Source organism: Dermacentor andersoni, chromosome 7 (assembly GCF_023375885.2).
Source record: "Dermacentor andersoni chromosome 7, qqDerAnde1_hic_scaffold, whole genome shotgun sequence".
NCBI lineage: Eukaryota > Metazoa > Arthropoda > Arachnida > Ixodida > Ixodidae > Dermacentor > Dermacentor andersoni.
Window position 1 is genome coordinate 149,639,763 of NC_092820.1, and position 17,393 is coordinate 149,657,155.

At 43.3% G+C, this 17,393-nt stretch overlaps 1 protein-coding gene across 1 annotated transcript in view; it reads left to right on the forward strand.

The window, feature by feature from the left end:
• The window catches only part of LOC126533601 (probable methyltransferase TARBP1), a 24,896-nt gene continuing 7,503 nt past the window's right edge, over positions 1 to 17,393 (forward strand). The window contains exons 1-11 of the mRNA XM_050180766.2: positions 1 to 164; positions 2,796 to 2,867; positions 3,922 to 4,153; positions 5,933 to 6,085; positions 6,919 to 7,086; positions 8,151 to 8,257; positions 10,579 to 10,660; positions 13,064 to 13,229; positions 15,492 to 15,671; positions 16,179 to 16,303; positions 17,008 to 17,144. Coding sequence (XP_050036723.1) covers positions 31 to 164; positions 2,796 to 2,867; positions 3,922 to 4,153; positions 5,933 to 6,085; positions 6,919 to 7,086; positions 8,151 to 8,257; positions 10,579 to 10,660; positions 13,064 to 13,229; positions 15,492 to 15,671; positions 16,179 to 16,303; positions 17,008 to 17,144 — 1,556 coding nt within the window. The 5' untranslated portion in view covers positions 1 to 30. The remainder of the gene's footprint in view (positions 165 to 2,795; positions 2,868 to 3,921; positions 4,154 to 5,932; positions 6,086 to 6,918; positions 7,087 to 8,150; positions 8,258 to 10,578; positions 10,661 to 13,063; positions 13,230 to 15,491; positions 15,672 to 16,178; positions 16,304 to 17,007; positions 17,145 to 17,393) is intronic.

Sequence of the window (17,393 nt, forward strand, 5' to 3'; positions counted from 1 at the left end):
CTTGACGAACTGTTGGATCTGGGAGAAGTGATGCCTGGTGTCTTCTGCACCCTTATCGCAAAACTGATAGACGTATGGAAGGGCAGCGTGATACTGATGGATAGCCAACTGGATGTCATGGTTAAGGCTCTGACATACGGACCCGTTTACCGCAAGGACCAACGGTATGTTTCCTCGCGTATCTGTGTCGGGTGGCTCATTTTAATGCGAAGCTTTCTGTGCCTCTTCTTCCCGTTTTGGGTGCGCTGACTGCCGCTGTTTTGTCCGTTATACAACTTAGGCCACTGGTTACATGCAACTCGGTGTGTGAAACTGGGCATGTGCCACTGGGTGTGTGAACATCGCCGGCCCACCTCCCAGTGTGGTTATGTTTCGCAGTGTGGCTGCCCAAAGAGGCGAGTGGAACGAGAGGCAAGAAGTGAATAAATTGGCAACAAAAGCAGCTGAGTGTGAAGTCAAGAAAATGGAACTAGAGCATGCTTGAGTGAGGGGCGTTGAACTGCAGAGCGGTGAAGAAAGGAGAAGTGAGGTGAAGACACTTCAGTAAACATCAAAGGTTCACTTATCATTGATTCCCACATGTGTGTGGGTTTGGCGATACTTCTTTAGGTCTCTACAAAGCAGTAGTACAATGCACTGCACCAATGGAAGCACTGTTCACATAAGCGCTAGCCCAGGAAAACAATTGCACAATAACTGTACTTAACACATATAACTGCACAAACTGTATTTACACATATAACTGTACACAATGACCGTACTTACACTTATAACTGTAGACAGTAGCTGTACTTACATGTGTAACTGTAGACAATAACTGTACACAATAGCTGTACTTGTACATATAACTGCACAAGAACTGTATTGACACACATAACTGTACACAATAATTTAGTTACACATATTTTCAAAGTTGCCGAAACTCTGCCACATGTTTCCCGCACATGAAATAGTGATACTTAGTAAATGTGAAGGTTGGGGAAACATTCTAATTTGGTACTGAAGTTGTTTCAGAAAGCTGTACCTGGTGTCACCGAAATCATGGTGATGTCAGGACACGGAGCAAAATATGCTTACGTCATGTAGCAATAAGGCTGGGTACGATGATGTTGCTCATAAAAAAACATGCACAGAAGTGTTGTGCATGTTTTCTTTTGGCTGAACTTGTGCATGACAACTACAGCAATCATAGGAACAGAGTGACCCAGTGATTCATGATGTTTCTACATCCCAGGTACCAAAATAGAACCTGCTTTGTAGAAACAAATTATTAAATTAAATTATGTAGGGTATTCTGGTGCTTGACAGCAGTTTTTCCAATGTTCAGAGCCTTCCAGGTAATAACAACAACAACAACAACAATAATAATAATACAATTCTGAAATGTCATGCCAGTACTCCTTTGAAATATGAATTCTCTTTAGAGATCGAATTGCAGAATAATTCTTTATAATACTGACAGCACAACACAAAAAAGGACAGCTTCGTTCTTTGTGCATTCTTTTCTCGCATCGCACTGTCATTCTTATGAGAAACCATCACCCACTAGATTGGCTATCAATCTGTTATTTTGTCACAGAAATGTGGTTTGTGCACTTTAAAGGCGCTGTAACGTTGGGCCTACTGTTTGACAGTACAGTTTGTCTAAGTTGTATTTTTTATGCGAAGCATATTACTAGAGCTCAACCCAGCTCCTCAGGCGCAGCGGTGTCGCCTTCAATACCACGTGACACCGTGACGTCACGACAGAGGAGAAACGGGGCTCCAACTCGCGCCGTCGCTCGCGGCGTCGCGGCGGTATATAAGCAGCTGCGCTTTTTCTAGGTGGCTTTGGCTCAACTCTTGCAAGATGGGCTGGGTGGGAATCGAACCAGGGTCTCCGGAGTGTGAGACGGAGACGCTACCACTGAGCCACGAGTACGATGCTTCAAAGCGGTACAAAGGCGCCTCTAGTGAATGCGGTGTTGCCTTAGAAACGAGCAGTTTCTAAGGCTCAGGCGTGCGTCGCTTGCTCAGGCGCACACTTCGTTGCCGCGCCGAACGCTGCGTTGCTCGACGCTCACCGCGTCCAATGCGGGGCGCGTAGTCGCTGCACCGTAGACCATTGTCTTACACCCCTTGGCGGGTCGACGGGAACGCTGTCGCGTTCCACTCTTGAAGGCGAAGCAGAGTAACGCATGAGTTGTTTCTTCTACTAGCCGAACCAAATATAGCCAAGCAACAGCAGTTCACCAGGCTAAACAGTGGTTCAACAACTAAAATAAAGGCTAGTATGCTTCGCATCCTGGGCTTAACCTTAGCTAAGCCACAGCCATTTTTTTTTAGGTGTTGCTCTATATGCACTGCATTGTACGAACACCCATAGTGTGGCAGATGTTCAGGCAGCTGCAGATGGCAGAGAAGATCCTGAAAGCAAAGCGTGCGAATGATTTGCAGCAGTGAAAGTCATGATACTGTGTTTTCTACATCCTTCGCATCATTTGCCTGTTCGTTTTCCTTAAGTCATCAAAAGCGTTTCGGAGGGACTGTGACTCTGGTGGCATTACTTTCACGTTATGTCGTGTGTGATTTTGTGCTAGTTTCGAACTGAAGCGGCTGGTTACCGAAAGCAATCTATAATTCCCAGCCTAAATTCAACAAACCTCTTGAAATCCTAGGAAGGAAGCGATTATCTGAAAGGTTTATAATTGTACAACTGACAGTTGAAGATCTCGTACAACTGGTAGATGAGGACTGTTCTTCTGACATGTATTGCATGCTGCACGTTGATTACACTCCGTCTATTCTTCTTACAGGATTGTTTTTGATTCTGAGGCCTTTGTGACCGCGCAAGGCGAGGCCCTGTCCGTCAACCAGCTGCTGCGAAGGTTGGCATTTTTAACTTTAATGGCTTGTTTGTGTTGTAGTACATATTTGGTATTCGGTAATCATAGATTGTCATTTAATTGATACTTGTAATTGGAGTCTATGCTCATTACAACGGACTCACGTACAACAGACTCTCGGATACAATGGGCCATATTTAAACCTTGGTTTGCTCTACCTATTTTATTAATGCAACGAAGTTTGCTTTTAGTGGACCGTGCCACAATGGACTGTCGGCTCCAGTGGAGGAAATTAGCAGCAATTTTTGTCTAGCTTGGGCATATAAAACGGACTTTTGCCATGTCAGTGCGGGCTGACAACTGACTTGTGAAGGTCAGCTGACGATTGCGGCTCAATATTGCGTGTGTGAGGGAGGAAGGCGGGGTGGAAGCGCACCGTCTTCACCATATCTTGAAAGTGATCTGCAATGTGGACAAAGTGTGCCCAGTGACGGGCTTCATATGCGCTGTGCTCTCATTTCGCGTTGAAGCAAGAGACAGCATGAAGGTCAATTCGCTCGCTGCTGCTACCGCGCTCCCTCACTCCGTTTCGACAGCAACTTCTCGCGGTCATCGAGCGAGGTGTGTTCATGTTTACCTGTGCCCGCGTGACACCGTTCTTGTTAATTTAGTCAGTGAGCGAATGTTTACAACTTTACACTGCCGATAAAACTGCGCTCCTTACTTCTCATAGTGGTCTACTATTTTGCTATTGCAAAAGATGCTTCGCTTCTTGGGTGAAACTGCGACTTACTTTTGTTTGTTTTTTACTTTGGACATTTGTCACTCACTCTTTGCAATAACGTTGTTACATATCATGACCAAAGCATCGAAAGTGAGGTGTTTAGAATATTATGGACTTTGGATAAAACGGTCATTTTTTGTCGGATTGTCAGGGTTCATTTTAATGAGAGTCGACTGTATGCGTTGAATATTAGTAATTATTCTTATCGTGCATCTTGTGACTGCCATGGTACATACCGTGGCCCAGGCTATGCTGTACCAATGCCAACTTACTTCATTGAACTTCTGTATCATTTTTCTTTTCCCTTCCAAGTGAACACCAAGCTGACGTTGAAGTTCGAGCGCTGGGAATTGCCTTCCTGATCCAGCTAAGCTCTAGTGAGAAAACATCTGTCCAGACCCCAGCTAAGCTTTCGGAGGCCCTGGTAAGGTACGACCGTAAGGTTGCCTCAACGCGGAAGCGCTACTTTGGGAACTCGACGATCCATCGAATTAAGAACAGGGTCTGGCAAGCTCAGCTGTGCCTTCTGCATCTCTTGAGCGAGGTAAGCCTCTTCAATCGCTTCATGTTGCTAAGAACAAGCAACGTTGCGTACCGTACAGTTTGCACTGCTCAGACTTTCATGATCGGGCTTTGTAAGGAAGTGTGTTGATTTCACATTTGCGATAAATGCGTGTCCCGGCAACACAAGCTATCCATGGGGCTGCTGGCTTTTCTGAGGGAGGAAAGGTGGCACTGAGGTGGGTGTTGGGTGGGGGGCTTGTTCTTTGTTAAAAGTACTGGATGCAAAAGTATGAACAAAATGGAAACAAACTAAATTGTTGATATGCACAGTGTGAATTTTGCATGATTTAAATTTATTGAAGGGTCTTATGTAAATTCTAGAACACCTTTAAGGTTGTAATGCTGCTATGACAAATTTCGTATTTGTAAGGCACATTCCAGCCAACAAACAATGCAGCAAATACGTCGAAGTCTATGCGACAACAAAATACATGACAATGCACTCTCACCAAATCGGCAAACATTCAATGTACCTGTTCTATTTGTCTCTTTTGAATGTATATTTGGCATTCGATTTAGCCGACCTACGCAAATGCTTCTTTTGTTTCAAAAACTTCGAAAATCACTGAAGCTATATTGGAGGTCGATCGATAGATGGTTTAGTCTCGCAAACTGTTAATAACATGACGTCAAAAGGCTGTAGGAATTAGAAATAAACTTGCTTGCAATATTTCTGTTGTCTGCTATGCACTAACGCCCACCTGACAGAGCGCTCGCAATGCAGCTTTTAATTTGCCAGTGTAGGCAGAACTGGTAAACTGGTAGGTGGTGTGCCAGTGTGGCGGTTGCACCAGCAACGAGCACCATGACTCTCCGTGGTCAGCTTGGTGACAAAACAAAGAAGCCAAGTGTATGCACCATCATATTCGGTTTATCGGCTTCACAGATGAGCAAGGGCGGCATTCTGCTTTCCACTACCGGCACGCTGCCATTCTCACTAAACGGCTGTGTGCAACTTGTTGGGGTGTGAATGGGGTCTCAGTGGATCGAACTGCAATTGCTAAACTAAGGCTGTCTAATAAAGTTTGTTGTTCTTGTGTGGCAAATTGTCTCAACATCCTGTTACAACGAGCAAAATTTCCTCAACGCATCTGGTTGTGGTTCACGGTGAGAAGCCACCGGAGGTTAGTCATGCAGAATCTTGGCTTTGACCAATTGGTGTGTCATACTTCATGAAATCAAGGGTGCCAAATAGACGTGGACAGAAAACACATACGTGACAGGACGGGCGCCAGCTTCCAACTTACCGTTGGAAGTTGGCGTCAGTTCTGTCATGCATGCTCAGTACATATGTGTTTTCTGTCCACGTCTGTTTCGCTTCGTTGATGACATGAAAGTTAGTCATTTTCTGTGTAGAGCTTTCTCATTTTCATTCTTACTTTTTCTTTTTTTGTGAGAGTTGGAGGGGGAATTTGATGGTTGTAGTTTAAGTAAAAAGGGGGTAGAAGGGAAGTTTTGTGAGACATCAGAGGGATTTTCAGAATTGTGTGTGTAATCGAGGATACTGTTAGCAAGGCACTTACCAACAATCATAGTGTACATTCTCATTATTATGAGTCTGCATGAAATGAGAGAAATAAAAAAAAAGGGAAGAAAACACTTAACAGCAACAGTTAAATGGACATCAGCAGCAAGGTGCCTTGTCAGTTCCACTGCCTGGCTAGACTTCTTTTTCTGTTAATTGGTTGCGTAGACAATGGATTTTTATTTTCTTTATTTCTTTGCTGACCTTTAATTAATTTTTTTCTTTCTTGTACAGGAAATGTTTGAAAAACTTCTGGAACATGTTTTTCAAGAGCTCGTTGAAGACAGCCAACAACCGTCGATTCGTTGCTTGCTGGAGTGGACGGCTGTCTCTATTTTGCTCCGCACACCACGACTTCGTGCAAAGCTGGTTCCTGCCATGGAACAGGTGAGAAATTTTAAGGTGTTCCTGTGGCACGCAGTCAGATAGTACGTTGTACTATCTATATACAGTTGTTTCTTTTTCCGCTAGTTGCTGTTAGGCTAAACGGCCTTATTAGCTAACGGCAGGTTAAGAGGCAGTGAGTGGATAGCTTGATTCTTTGCTACATTGATAGGACAGAAGGTTTCAGTACTTCCCCGTCTACTTTACTTGTGCCACATTGCATGGTGCTGTACTGCACCGTACTGTTTTGCACCTTTAGGTATGTAGGTATATCCACACCGATTAATTAAGAAAGCGTGCATTTGCATGCCACTGGTCGCACAATAGATAGTGCAAAAATGGGTGAGTGGCAACATTTTTTGTCGCTGAGTGAACTGGTCTCGTGGCAGTTTTCTTGCGGTGTGTCACTGGCTGTTTCAATTCATTCACGGGGACAAGCACTGCGAACAACTACTGCTCCTTCTCGACTCCGCCAGGAATCGTCGCAGTTTACAGCTACGGGGATCCCAGTGGGGGAGAATCTGTGGGAGTGCGCAAAATCGGGTGTTGTCACGGTACTGTTAACGTGAGAGTCGCCAGTCAGTGTGGCCATGCCAGGTTTTACGTGCTATGATGCGATCACATTTCTGTGTGCTTTATTCTGCTGGTGTGTCTGTGCATTGCAATGTTTGCTAGCTTTCATGTATTTAGCATTTAGTAGCAGAAAAAGAAAAAGCAGAAAAGTTTAAGAGGCCAGTGTAATAGACTTAAGCTTTGCATATTAATATGGGCTTGTCTATTAATCTTCAGAGGCAGTCAGTTGAAACATTTTTTACCTTGACTTCGCTCCAAAACAGGCAGGTATTGAAAGGACAGGAAGCGTGTGTTCTTTCCTGGCTATTATCATTCACCTGGGTGCCTGCCTCGATCCTGAGACCGAACTGGAGTCACATCTCCTGGAATTTCTTCCTGCTGTGCTTCCTTGGAGCATGGGGCAGCACTTCAATGCAAGGGTGTACGCCCAAGTAAGGAAAAAAATATTTTGCATCTATACATTCCAGTGAAGAGTAACAACAGCTTCATGGTTAGTTTTTCTTTGAAAGAAAAATTTCTTTTAACAGCTGAACCAACGTGTCTGATAACATTAGCATGAATCTCATTTACATGCCAAAGCTTGGATTCCAGCTGTGTCACACTCAGAACTAAAAGCTGCCCACCGAGTCATCATGGTGTAGCTCTCAGCCTTTTGGGGCATGAAAAAGCAGTGCAACTTAGACCAAATTTGGCTTACTGTACTTTACAAAAGTGAAGGACATTGCATCGCTTGGGGCAGATGATCTAACTGTTCTTTTATGCCAAGTCATCGTCCATCATTCAATGATCATAGAATTCCTCTTTGGTTGACTGGACATACCTATACTGGACACTTTCTATCTTGGCATCTGCACATCTTGTGGCTGCCGTGAGCTGGTGCTACAGTTTTGGCTGGCGTTGCATTGACTTTTGAGACACGATGATTTTGTTGTAATGCTGCTGCAGTCTTGGCTGCAGTGTCCTAAAGAATGTGCAAGGTAGGTGAAGACCTACTATCACATTTTACTGAGACAGCATCACTTGATTTGATGGCTTCAGTGTCACTTGATTTCAAGGCTTCAGCAAGAGTGGCTGTAGACAATTACGTGCAAAGCGTCTGACTTCTATTTTTGTATTTTTTGAGTACTTCATACTCTTCCTTCTCAACTTTTTCTACTTTGACGTGGTTGGAATGTTGGAAAAGCAGCACGAAAGAGGACACAGGCAGAGGGGCAGAGAAAAGTACAAGACGAGCACTGCACTAACAACAAGTTTATTGAAGTAACGCTCCTTATTTATTCTTTTTTTACTATTTTGTCCATGGTGCTTCAATAAAGTTCAGTTGTTATTGCAACACTTGTCTCGTCCGTTCCTCTGCCCCTCTGTCTGCGTGCTTTCTTTTGGTGCTTTCAACGTTCTAATCACGACGAATGCTTACCAACTTCCCTCGCCTATCGGTGCTTTTGCCTGCTTAGACACTCAACGTGGAGCGTCGTGCCGTGTCGGGTACTTTCAGGTGGCCCTTCACCTAGCTTCACGTTGGAGCAAAGAGCACGGATTGAGCTCGGTTACGGAGAAGTATGCTGCCCTGTTCACGTGTCTGAAGAGCACCGTTCAGATGGGGTGAGCTGTGCATTCAGGTCTCCTGCACAAGTTGTTTTACTTGGGTTGGCATTGGTTTTGCTTTCCGTGTTAGAACTTTCAAGAGTAACTTGTCTGAACTTGTAATTTGGCAATCTGCACGAAGGTGCCCCTCTTAATATGGGCAAATTGGTGCTGTAGTACTTATTTGATTTTTTTGGTGACAAAATGTGCCACCTAGCAATTCCCAAAGCTCCGAGCGGACTTTATGGCTGAGTGCAGTCCGATAACGATGTGGTTGCAATAGGATAATACTAGGCTTCTGGGAATATTCAATATTTTCTAATATTTGATCGAATATTATGCTATTATATATTTGCTTTGGCTTGAATTTCAATATTCAAAGCATTTGAAATGAAATTAATATATGTATTTTTCCACACCCCAAAACATCACCCCGAAATTAAAAACAAAAACAAAAAAACAGTTCGCATGTACAGCTCATGGAAATAACTGCATACAACACTCAAGTATTTCTTAATACAGCCTCAGTTTGCAGATACACCAATCGTTCACATCGTATATTGGGCCAGCGGCTCTGTTCCCCATGTCTTTGGCGATGATGATGGCGGTGAAATTTGCCCTAAAAGTGGTTTCATGGTTGCACGCGCCACAATGCCGTGAAGTCGCACCTCAAATTGAAATTTGCATGTAACTCGCGCCCCGATTTTACCATTAATTAAAAAACAACTTTGGTGCGTTTACACGCAAAATGTGGTAAACTTTAGAACATGCGTAATCGACAGCTTTAGCTTTGGCGAGCTGTATCGTATAAAGACAAGACAGACAAATTCGTTTACAGGTGCCAAATGATTTCTGCACTTGTTCGAATATTAAAACATATTCCCAGAGGCCGTATGGCATATGTAAATATAATTGCGTCAATCCAGCACTAAACCATGACTTTGGTGGCAGACACCTGGTGAAACACCGCTGGTTAGGCCTAACAGTCAAGGTAGATGGATGGCAAACCATTGCAGGAAGTTTTCCGGTAATCGGTGTTCGACCCACAAATCATGCACGCGGGCTAGACTGAGGGCCGCAAGAGAATGTGAGCGTGCGTATTAAGTTTGCCTTTGTGTGCAGAATGGAATGGGCCAAGCTTGCGTGCCGATGGAAGGTATCAAACTGAATTTACTCAACACAACATAAACTGCCGTCGTCGCGCAGTCAAGTTCACACTTCACAACATCATGACGTTGTATAACAGGCGAATGCAAAGTGCTCCTGTGGCCTCAACTACAAAATATTAAATAGACTGGAGCACAGCAGTGAGCGAGAGTCTGCCAACAGATTTTCTGTGCTGCTGGAGTTGTAGTAAATACTATTGAACTTCATTTTAGTGTGAAAATATCTGATTAACGGCACTCTGAAAATAAAGTGACTCCAGAGTAGACCTGTTTCCTTTTTGGCAAGAACCAGCTTCTTTTCTTTTTTCTTTTTAGGTGTGTCAACATCTGCCCTTATGTGAATTTTTTATGCAAATCCCACAACTGTTTGAACTATTCACGTTGAAATGATTTGACACTAATTACTATTTGCGTTGACTTCGCTTCGAACCAAGAAATTGATATTCGCATAAGCCTAGGCAATACCTTACAAGAAAGTCGTCGGGACACTAGTGGCCTAAACACATATGCTCATTAGGTTTTCCAGGCATATATGTGTGTTACTGTGTGCTGTCATGGACATAATGAAAGGTGGACAAGTTAGGCCTGTATAGAATGTGTTATTTTATTCCCTTCTTTCGCCGGTTTTTGTGACACTGGTATTATTTCAGCTTGTAGGCTTAGTTTGGGGCCTGGATCGTATGTGGCAACTGGGTGTGTAGCAGTGTGAAGCTACTTGCATGAATTATAACTATCAAGTTGTTACTTGTGAAAGGTGTTCTTTTTGCTTTCCCATTCACGTTTTCACTTGTCGCCAACAGTATGTACGTTGGAATTGAACGTTGTGGCATGCCATGTACTAGATTAGTAGTTATGACTTGCTGCCAGCTTGTTTCCTTTAAGTAAATGATAATAAAAACTTAGTTTATATGTATCTCAAGTACAGCGTATTCTCTAGGATACGCTACATTTGTTTGCTTAGCAATAGAAGCACTTTATAAAAGTATGCATATATCCACCCACGACCATGATTGTTTATGCTCTGGAAAGATTTTACCTTGTTGTCGCGGCACATGTTTGGCTTACATTATCTGTTGTGAATGCACTTTTCTTTATAAATGACCATCTTGTCCATTAAGGTTTTCTTCCTGCTACGTGTCAGCTTCATAACACTAGTGATTTGAACGTTTTCAGCAACTGGTCGAGAAATGTTGAAAAGCTCCTGGAGGATTTTTACTTCAAGGACTTCAATGCCGTTGACGACCTTACACTTCAGGTGAGAATCTTGACGTTGCAATTTGAGTGCGACAGTGTTACCTCAATGATACCAAATTTCCAGCACTCTGGATAGTGCTTATATCAAGAGAAATTTGTATGACTTGACATGATGCGACTGTTGAGCAGTGTTGTTCTTGATGCACATTTGTATTCTTTTACTTCTTTAACCTTTTGCGGTCACGAGCATTTACCCACTTTGTGGTCGTTGTGGCCAAGAACTATTTCAAGTCTTTCGGACACTTGTGTGAACACGTAGAAAGTGATTTATTTCAAAAATTTTTTTGTTCCTGTGGCTCTTGTACAATTTACAGTTTCCAGTCAGCATAATGTGGGTGATCACCGCAGCAACCATTTTCTCCAGGGTCATCATCGTCATTTTCTTCTATGCTCTCATCCAACGATGTTTGCTGGTCATCCGCAGGCAGAATACATTCTTACTCTGCACCAATATCACCGTTAGATTTACTAAACTCAAGCAAACCGCACGCAGCCATCCTCCGAGCGCTTCACACTACGAAAAAGTGTGCACAAATTCCTTCACGTGTTCCAATAAAAAGTGCTGCCCTTGTATGCAGTTGCTGCAGAATGCAGTTATTAGTTGTCGAAGAACCCGCCGTGGATTCTCAGTGGCTATGGTGTTGGGCTGCTGAGCACAAGGTCGTTGGATCAAATCCCGGCCACGGCGGCCGCATTTCGATGGGGGCGAAATGCGAAAACACCCGTGTACTTAGATTTAGGTGCACGTTAAAGAACCCCAGGTGGTCGAAATTTCCGGAGTCCTCCACTATGGCGTGCCTCATAATCAGAAAGTGGTTTTGGCATGTAAAACCCCATAGTTTAATTTAATTTAATTTAGTTGTCGAAGAAGTTCCAAAGGGTGTCGCAACAAATGTAAACAAAACTCCAGCTCTTGCAAGTTAGCATGCATGTTCAACCCTTCCCAATGTTTGACTGGAATCGATATACTCATCTGTTCAGAGGGGCCTGACACACGTTTGCAAGAGGTGAATGTTGCTAAGCAGACCCTTACCGAACATGGGAAGCAGTGGTGGTCATCACCCTCAATCAGACCTTTAATGAACATGGGAGGCACTGTGCTGTTGTCGTTGCTCACGTTGCCCGAGATCAAGCTGTGCATCAGAATAATGAAAGCGGGCAGCATTGTTTGAAAGTTGTATGGAGCGTGGCGAACATTGATTGCACATGCCTGTCACATTTGTTAAACAGCGTTGTATTCAACCAGTGTTTGAATGATTTTGGCAATGTCTCAGTCATGTTATCTAGCAGAGCCCGAAGGGAAACCTGCTTGTATGTTTTACATAGTGGATTTTCGCTTTGGCTTTTAAAGAAATCGGTTATTTAGGAATTTGTATGTAATCAAACATAATCACATTGTCGAGATTTCACTGTATGTCTATTTATTTATTTATTTATTTATTTATTGACAATACCTCAAGGACTATGTACACAAGGTTTTTTTACATGAGGCTGGGTGAAAAAAACAGGTTAGTTGACATTGACAAAAAGTGACTCAGAGGTGGCTTTGAAGAGAGCTGGGTTGTAACGAAGAATGGCGTTTGAGAGAAGGTTGTTCCTGTCAATGGCTGTCTTGATGAAAATGATTGAAAGTGAATGGTGGTGCGCGCACGGGCAGGGTATGCAGCTTCAACATGACTGGTGTGTTGAGAGATGCGGTGAACTGCATTGATGACAGAACAAGTTGGATAGCGCATGGAAAAAACTTATGCCACAGTGAAAGCCTTGCGATTTTGCGGTGTATTTGAAGACTTCGTAGACATGCTTTTTCTTTTGGGAGTAGTTACGTGAGTAGTGTAAGAGCAATCAGAATAGTATATCAATTTAATGGCACGGTTTTGTATCAATTCAGTAAGATCGGTTAGAATGTGTTCAGCAGGATCCCAAACAGAGCCAGCATATTCTAATTTGGGGTGGATAAGAGTGTTAAGTTAGTAGTTTTACAGAAGGGGAGGCCTGTGCTATGTTGCACTTGAGGTAACCTAAAGGTCGAGTAGCGTTGTTATTAATTTTCGTTATGTGCATTGTCCAAGTTATGTCATGGGAGATATTAATGCCAAGGTACTCTGTGCAAAAGTGTGAAGTTATGTCATTGCCATTAAGACAATATTTATATCTTTGGTACTCATGCTGTTTATGAAAAGAAACCAAAGATGTTTTGTTAGTATTCACAACCACTGTCCATTAACTACACCATTTATCTGATTTTAGTAAATCCGTTTGGCAAGCTAGGTTATCAGTTACGTCAATGATTGGGCGAAAAACGACAGTCATCTGTGAACAAGGGCATCTTTGAAGAAATATCACTTTACAAATATATTTGTGAAGTTGTGCTTTATGAGTGTGGGACCGTTTCTTGGTGCAGACAATATTCTGCGACCTTCCTCGGCTGACTGGTCTCACGGACAGGGAATTCATTCCACTCACTGTCTTTGAAGAAGTCCTCACCGTGGGTCCTGAGAAACTTGCCTTGCCACTGTACAACCTTGATGACCGGCTTTCCTCTGCTAAGCCCAGCCATTGGCTTGAAGGTACATTTTTTTTCTTTCCGAACAGTTGCTCTTACCTGCTATGAGGTATTGGCCAAGAAGCTGACAATTTTACAAGTGCTTTTCAGAAATGATAATGCAAATAAAATGAAACTTATAACACAGTAGAGCCTCGTAGATATGATTTTGTTACGTACCATTTCCCGGTGCCAACGTTCGTGATCGACAACAAAGAAAATGACCCAGTACAGTCATGCTTCTTTTTTTCCTGTTAACATGTTCCCGGAAAGCATTATCTTTCGGCACCTACGTTCAGTACGTCGCCAAACTGCGATCATGTGATACATTTTGTGGTCACCGTTTCCATGTAAACAAGAAAAGGTGCAAGGCGTGCACAATCAAGAACATTAGCCACCCGCCACGGCAGCTTCGCTGCAATACTTGCTTGCCAGCGTTCACTCAGCTTCGTATTCCAGCACTGGCAAATCTCCTCCCCGGTCGTCGCACGCCGCATTTCCAACTATCGCCGCCAACCCTGTGGCGATAAGTATCTTCGCCTATCTGTTTCACAGCACGTAGTGGTGTTGGAAGCATACTGCGTGCTTTGAGTGGGCGTCAGCCCAAATGCGCTGCTGTCCCCTGCTGCAGGCCCTTACTGCAGGCGGTGCGAAGTGAGCGTCATGTTTCGCTCCGGTGGCATCACGAGCCTATCGTATGCCAGTGTCACCGAGCAGCTCAATTTCATTTGGGTTCCCCGTCGCTGTCTTAAAATACTATGCAATAGGAAAGCGACAGTGGGTGTCTCTAGTTGCTCGTAACCCACCAGCTTGATGCATGTTCTTGACTCGTGCCACATCAATTTGCACTGAGTGGGCGGAGCAAGTTGCCGCCAAAATGCACCGGTCGAAGAAGCTGCTGACCCAGCCTGAATTTGAGGAGCACGAACGCAAGCTCGCAGAAGCCACAAAAACAATGCACGTTTCGAGTAGCTCCGGGTCGCACGAGCTCTGTATGTGTTTTCATCTCGTGCTGCAGCGATTCTCGCAATGCTTTGCATTGCGTATATATCAACTACAGTTGAGCCTGTCAAATATTTTAGTGACTTTGGATCATACTTCTTCCTGGATAGTAAGTCTTTTCTCATGTTTCTTTTGCAAAGGCTTATGAACGAGGTTATACTGTATTAGAGTGTGGGTGATGTGTGAATTCCCACTATTGTTCTTTGGCATTAAGTTCTCTCACAATGTCTTCATTTTGTGACAGCATCAACCATTGTTCGTAAGTGTAAGGGTAAAATATAATGTGATAATATTATTTTATCTTCATGTAATAGTGGTTGTTTAGATGCATGATACTCAAGTACACATTTCACAGTGAACAACTCTCTTTGTCACACCTGGTACCACACCCTCCTGCTTTCCATTTGGCCCTCAAAATTATTCCCACCTTGTGTGTGGTAATACGAACTTTATTTGCGTTTCAAGGCAGTAATTCTCTTGTTCCTCTGCTGATACAAACAAGCAAACAAACAAACAAACAAACAAACAAAGGTTCTCTGATGGGGGAGTGGGGGTCTTCAGCATCAGAACTAAACACTGAGAATCGGAGAGTGACCTTCTGACTAAGACCTTTCCAGGAATCGCCGTTCAAACACAGCTCGAACACAGTTAAAGTGTGTGTGGCTTGCGTGAGACCCTCAACTTTTTTTTCCAGAAGGCACCTCGCCTTCGTGCAGCACAGCCTTCACCCTTCAATGCTAACGCGTCGCTAATGAATTTTGTTTGCATATCTCTTGCACAAACAAGAGAACAACAGCACTATTTGACAATGTCAGATAGTTCACAGCAATGCTGATTTTCTACTTCAACATTCTTATTTTCTAATGTTTTCTCACGAGAAACTGGAATGAACAGGTGCCGGTCATCATATTTCTCTCAGTTAGCAAGAGACGCTTTCAGCAATCAAAAACAAGCCGTTGAGCTCATGTCACCAGTAAGTCTAGTAGTCATGGGTAGCCCTTGCAATGTGTAGACCTGCTGGTCTGTTATAATAAAGTAATAGAATAGTAATAGTAATATAGTAATAGGATTGGTGCCACAAGAAGGAAAACACAGTCGAGGAAGGCTGAGGATTGGAAAACTTGCTGGCGTTGGAATGTAGGCCTCTGACAGAAGGCAGGTAATTGGAGATCACTGGAAGAGGCTTTCACCCTACAATGTATGCAAATTAGGCTGCTGATGATGATCGTGATGTGCAAGTGCTAGCAGTTAGTAAGTTTGGCGCCTGACGATGAAAATGATGCAGGAACTCGCGCAGAGGCTGAAGTGGTTCTCGACAAGGAAGACTACCAGAAGAAGATCACCCCCTGGAAGCAGCAGCTGGCCTCGTGCGACCTGATGTGGGACCTCGGTGTACCAAAAAAGAAGACCGGTGATGGCCTGATTGTTGTCGCCTCGTTGATCGACCGCATTCCCAACTTGGGTGGTGAGTTCTTGTCAGGCTTGCGAAATTATTGTGAACATGATTTCGTTGTTCAATTGCCAGCGATTCCGGTTCTTGCTCTCAAATTTCGTGCAATCATGCAATCTGACTGCATTGCTAAAGTTGGCATTACAGTTTGCCTTGTCGCAATTTACTTTTAATGCTTTTTTTGTGTGGACCTGCTGCAGTGCCACAGTGGCTGTGGCATTCTGCCGCTGAGCTGGAGGTTGAGGGTTCGATTTCCAGCCGTGGCAACTGCATTTCAATTTGGGTAAACTGCAAGAACGTTTGTCTACTTAGATTTAGGTGTAGGTTAAAGGACCCCAGGCGGTAAAAGTTAACATGGAGCCCTATGTTACGGCATATCTCACGGCTGTGTTTGGGACAAACACCTTGTATGAATGAATGGATGAGCGAATGAATCTATCGGTCAACTGCTTGCATGCGTGATCTAAACATTCTTTTGTCGAGAAATTTAACAATATTCTTCTTTTTTTTTTACCTTTGCAGGTTTATGCAGGACCTGTGAGGTATTCGGAGTGAATGAGTTTGTGGTAGGCTCGCTAAAGTACCTTGAAGACAGGAACTTCCAAGGACTCAGCGTTTCGGCTGAAAAGTGGATCACCATAAGTGAGGTTAGTCTACAGCAATGTTACCTTGGGAAGACTGTGCTTTCCCCCGTTTGAAAGCTGCTACTTAAAAAGAGATTATGTAATATTTACTGCTGAGAAAAAGCTGTGTATAATCACTAAGGACTTGAGGAAAATGTCTTAAAAATCTGAAAGGGAAATTAGTTGTTCACCTGACAGTAGCATGAAGCTGCAAAGAAAAGCCATGTGTCCTTATTTTTTTTTTAGATTAAAGAAAATCTTTGCAGTTGCAGAACACGTTCTGAAGATCTTCAGCACTTCATCATCTGTGAAGTTTTCTTTCCGAGGAACCTACGTGGGTTTCTTTCTGTAGGTTTGTGCCACTTTTGGGTGGATGATAGTCTGCTTTTTTACAAAATTTTCTTCATCTAGTGGATTTTGTGCTATACATAATTGCTCATTAGCAAAATCTATTCAATTAAAGCCTGTCTGAACCTTTTTTTGCTCTTATCATGTGATGTAATGCCAGTCAATGTTTTAAACTCGCAGTATTAGTTGTGAATACATAAGCGCACTCAAATGGCTGCAGGTTTTTTAAAAAAAAAGCACGTAGCTGTCACCGGCCTATGCCATTCTTCACATGTTGGTTGACCAATGCACAGAACTGAAGAGCAATTTTAGGCGTCTTTTTGCTGCCTACAATCTATTGTTTTTCCATTTTTCTCTTTCACCTACATTGTGTACCTTAGGTGAAAGTGCACCAGCTGAAAGAATACCTACCCGGGAAGCGAAGTGAAGGGTACACCCTGGTAGGTGTTGAGCAGACGACTGGGAGCAAACCGCTGCATGAGTTTAGCTTCCCGCAGAAGACACTGCTCTTGCTTGGGTAAGTCGTTTTGTCGTCTTAGTTACGAGGCTGGCCTCAGCCCCCACGCAGTGCATGAATTTCGTTTTCTGAAGTTTTCGTTTTCTCTGACATTGTGGATTGCTGCCGTTAACTGTTGTCAGAAGACATGTTTTATTTTTTGCTTAGGAGAAAACACATTTTATTTGTTGCCTAACTGAAGTTAATTGTCAAATTCAAGTTTGTAATACAAGTTAATAGGTGTAGTCACTTCAGTAAATTTTCTATAAC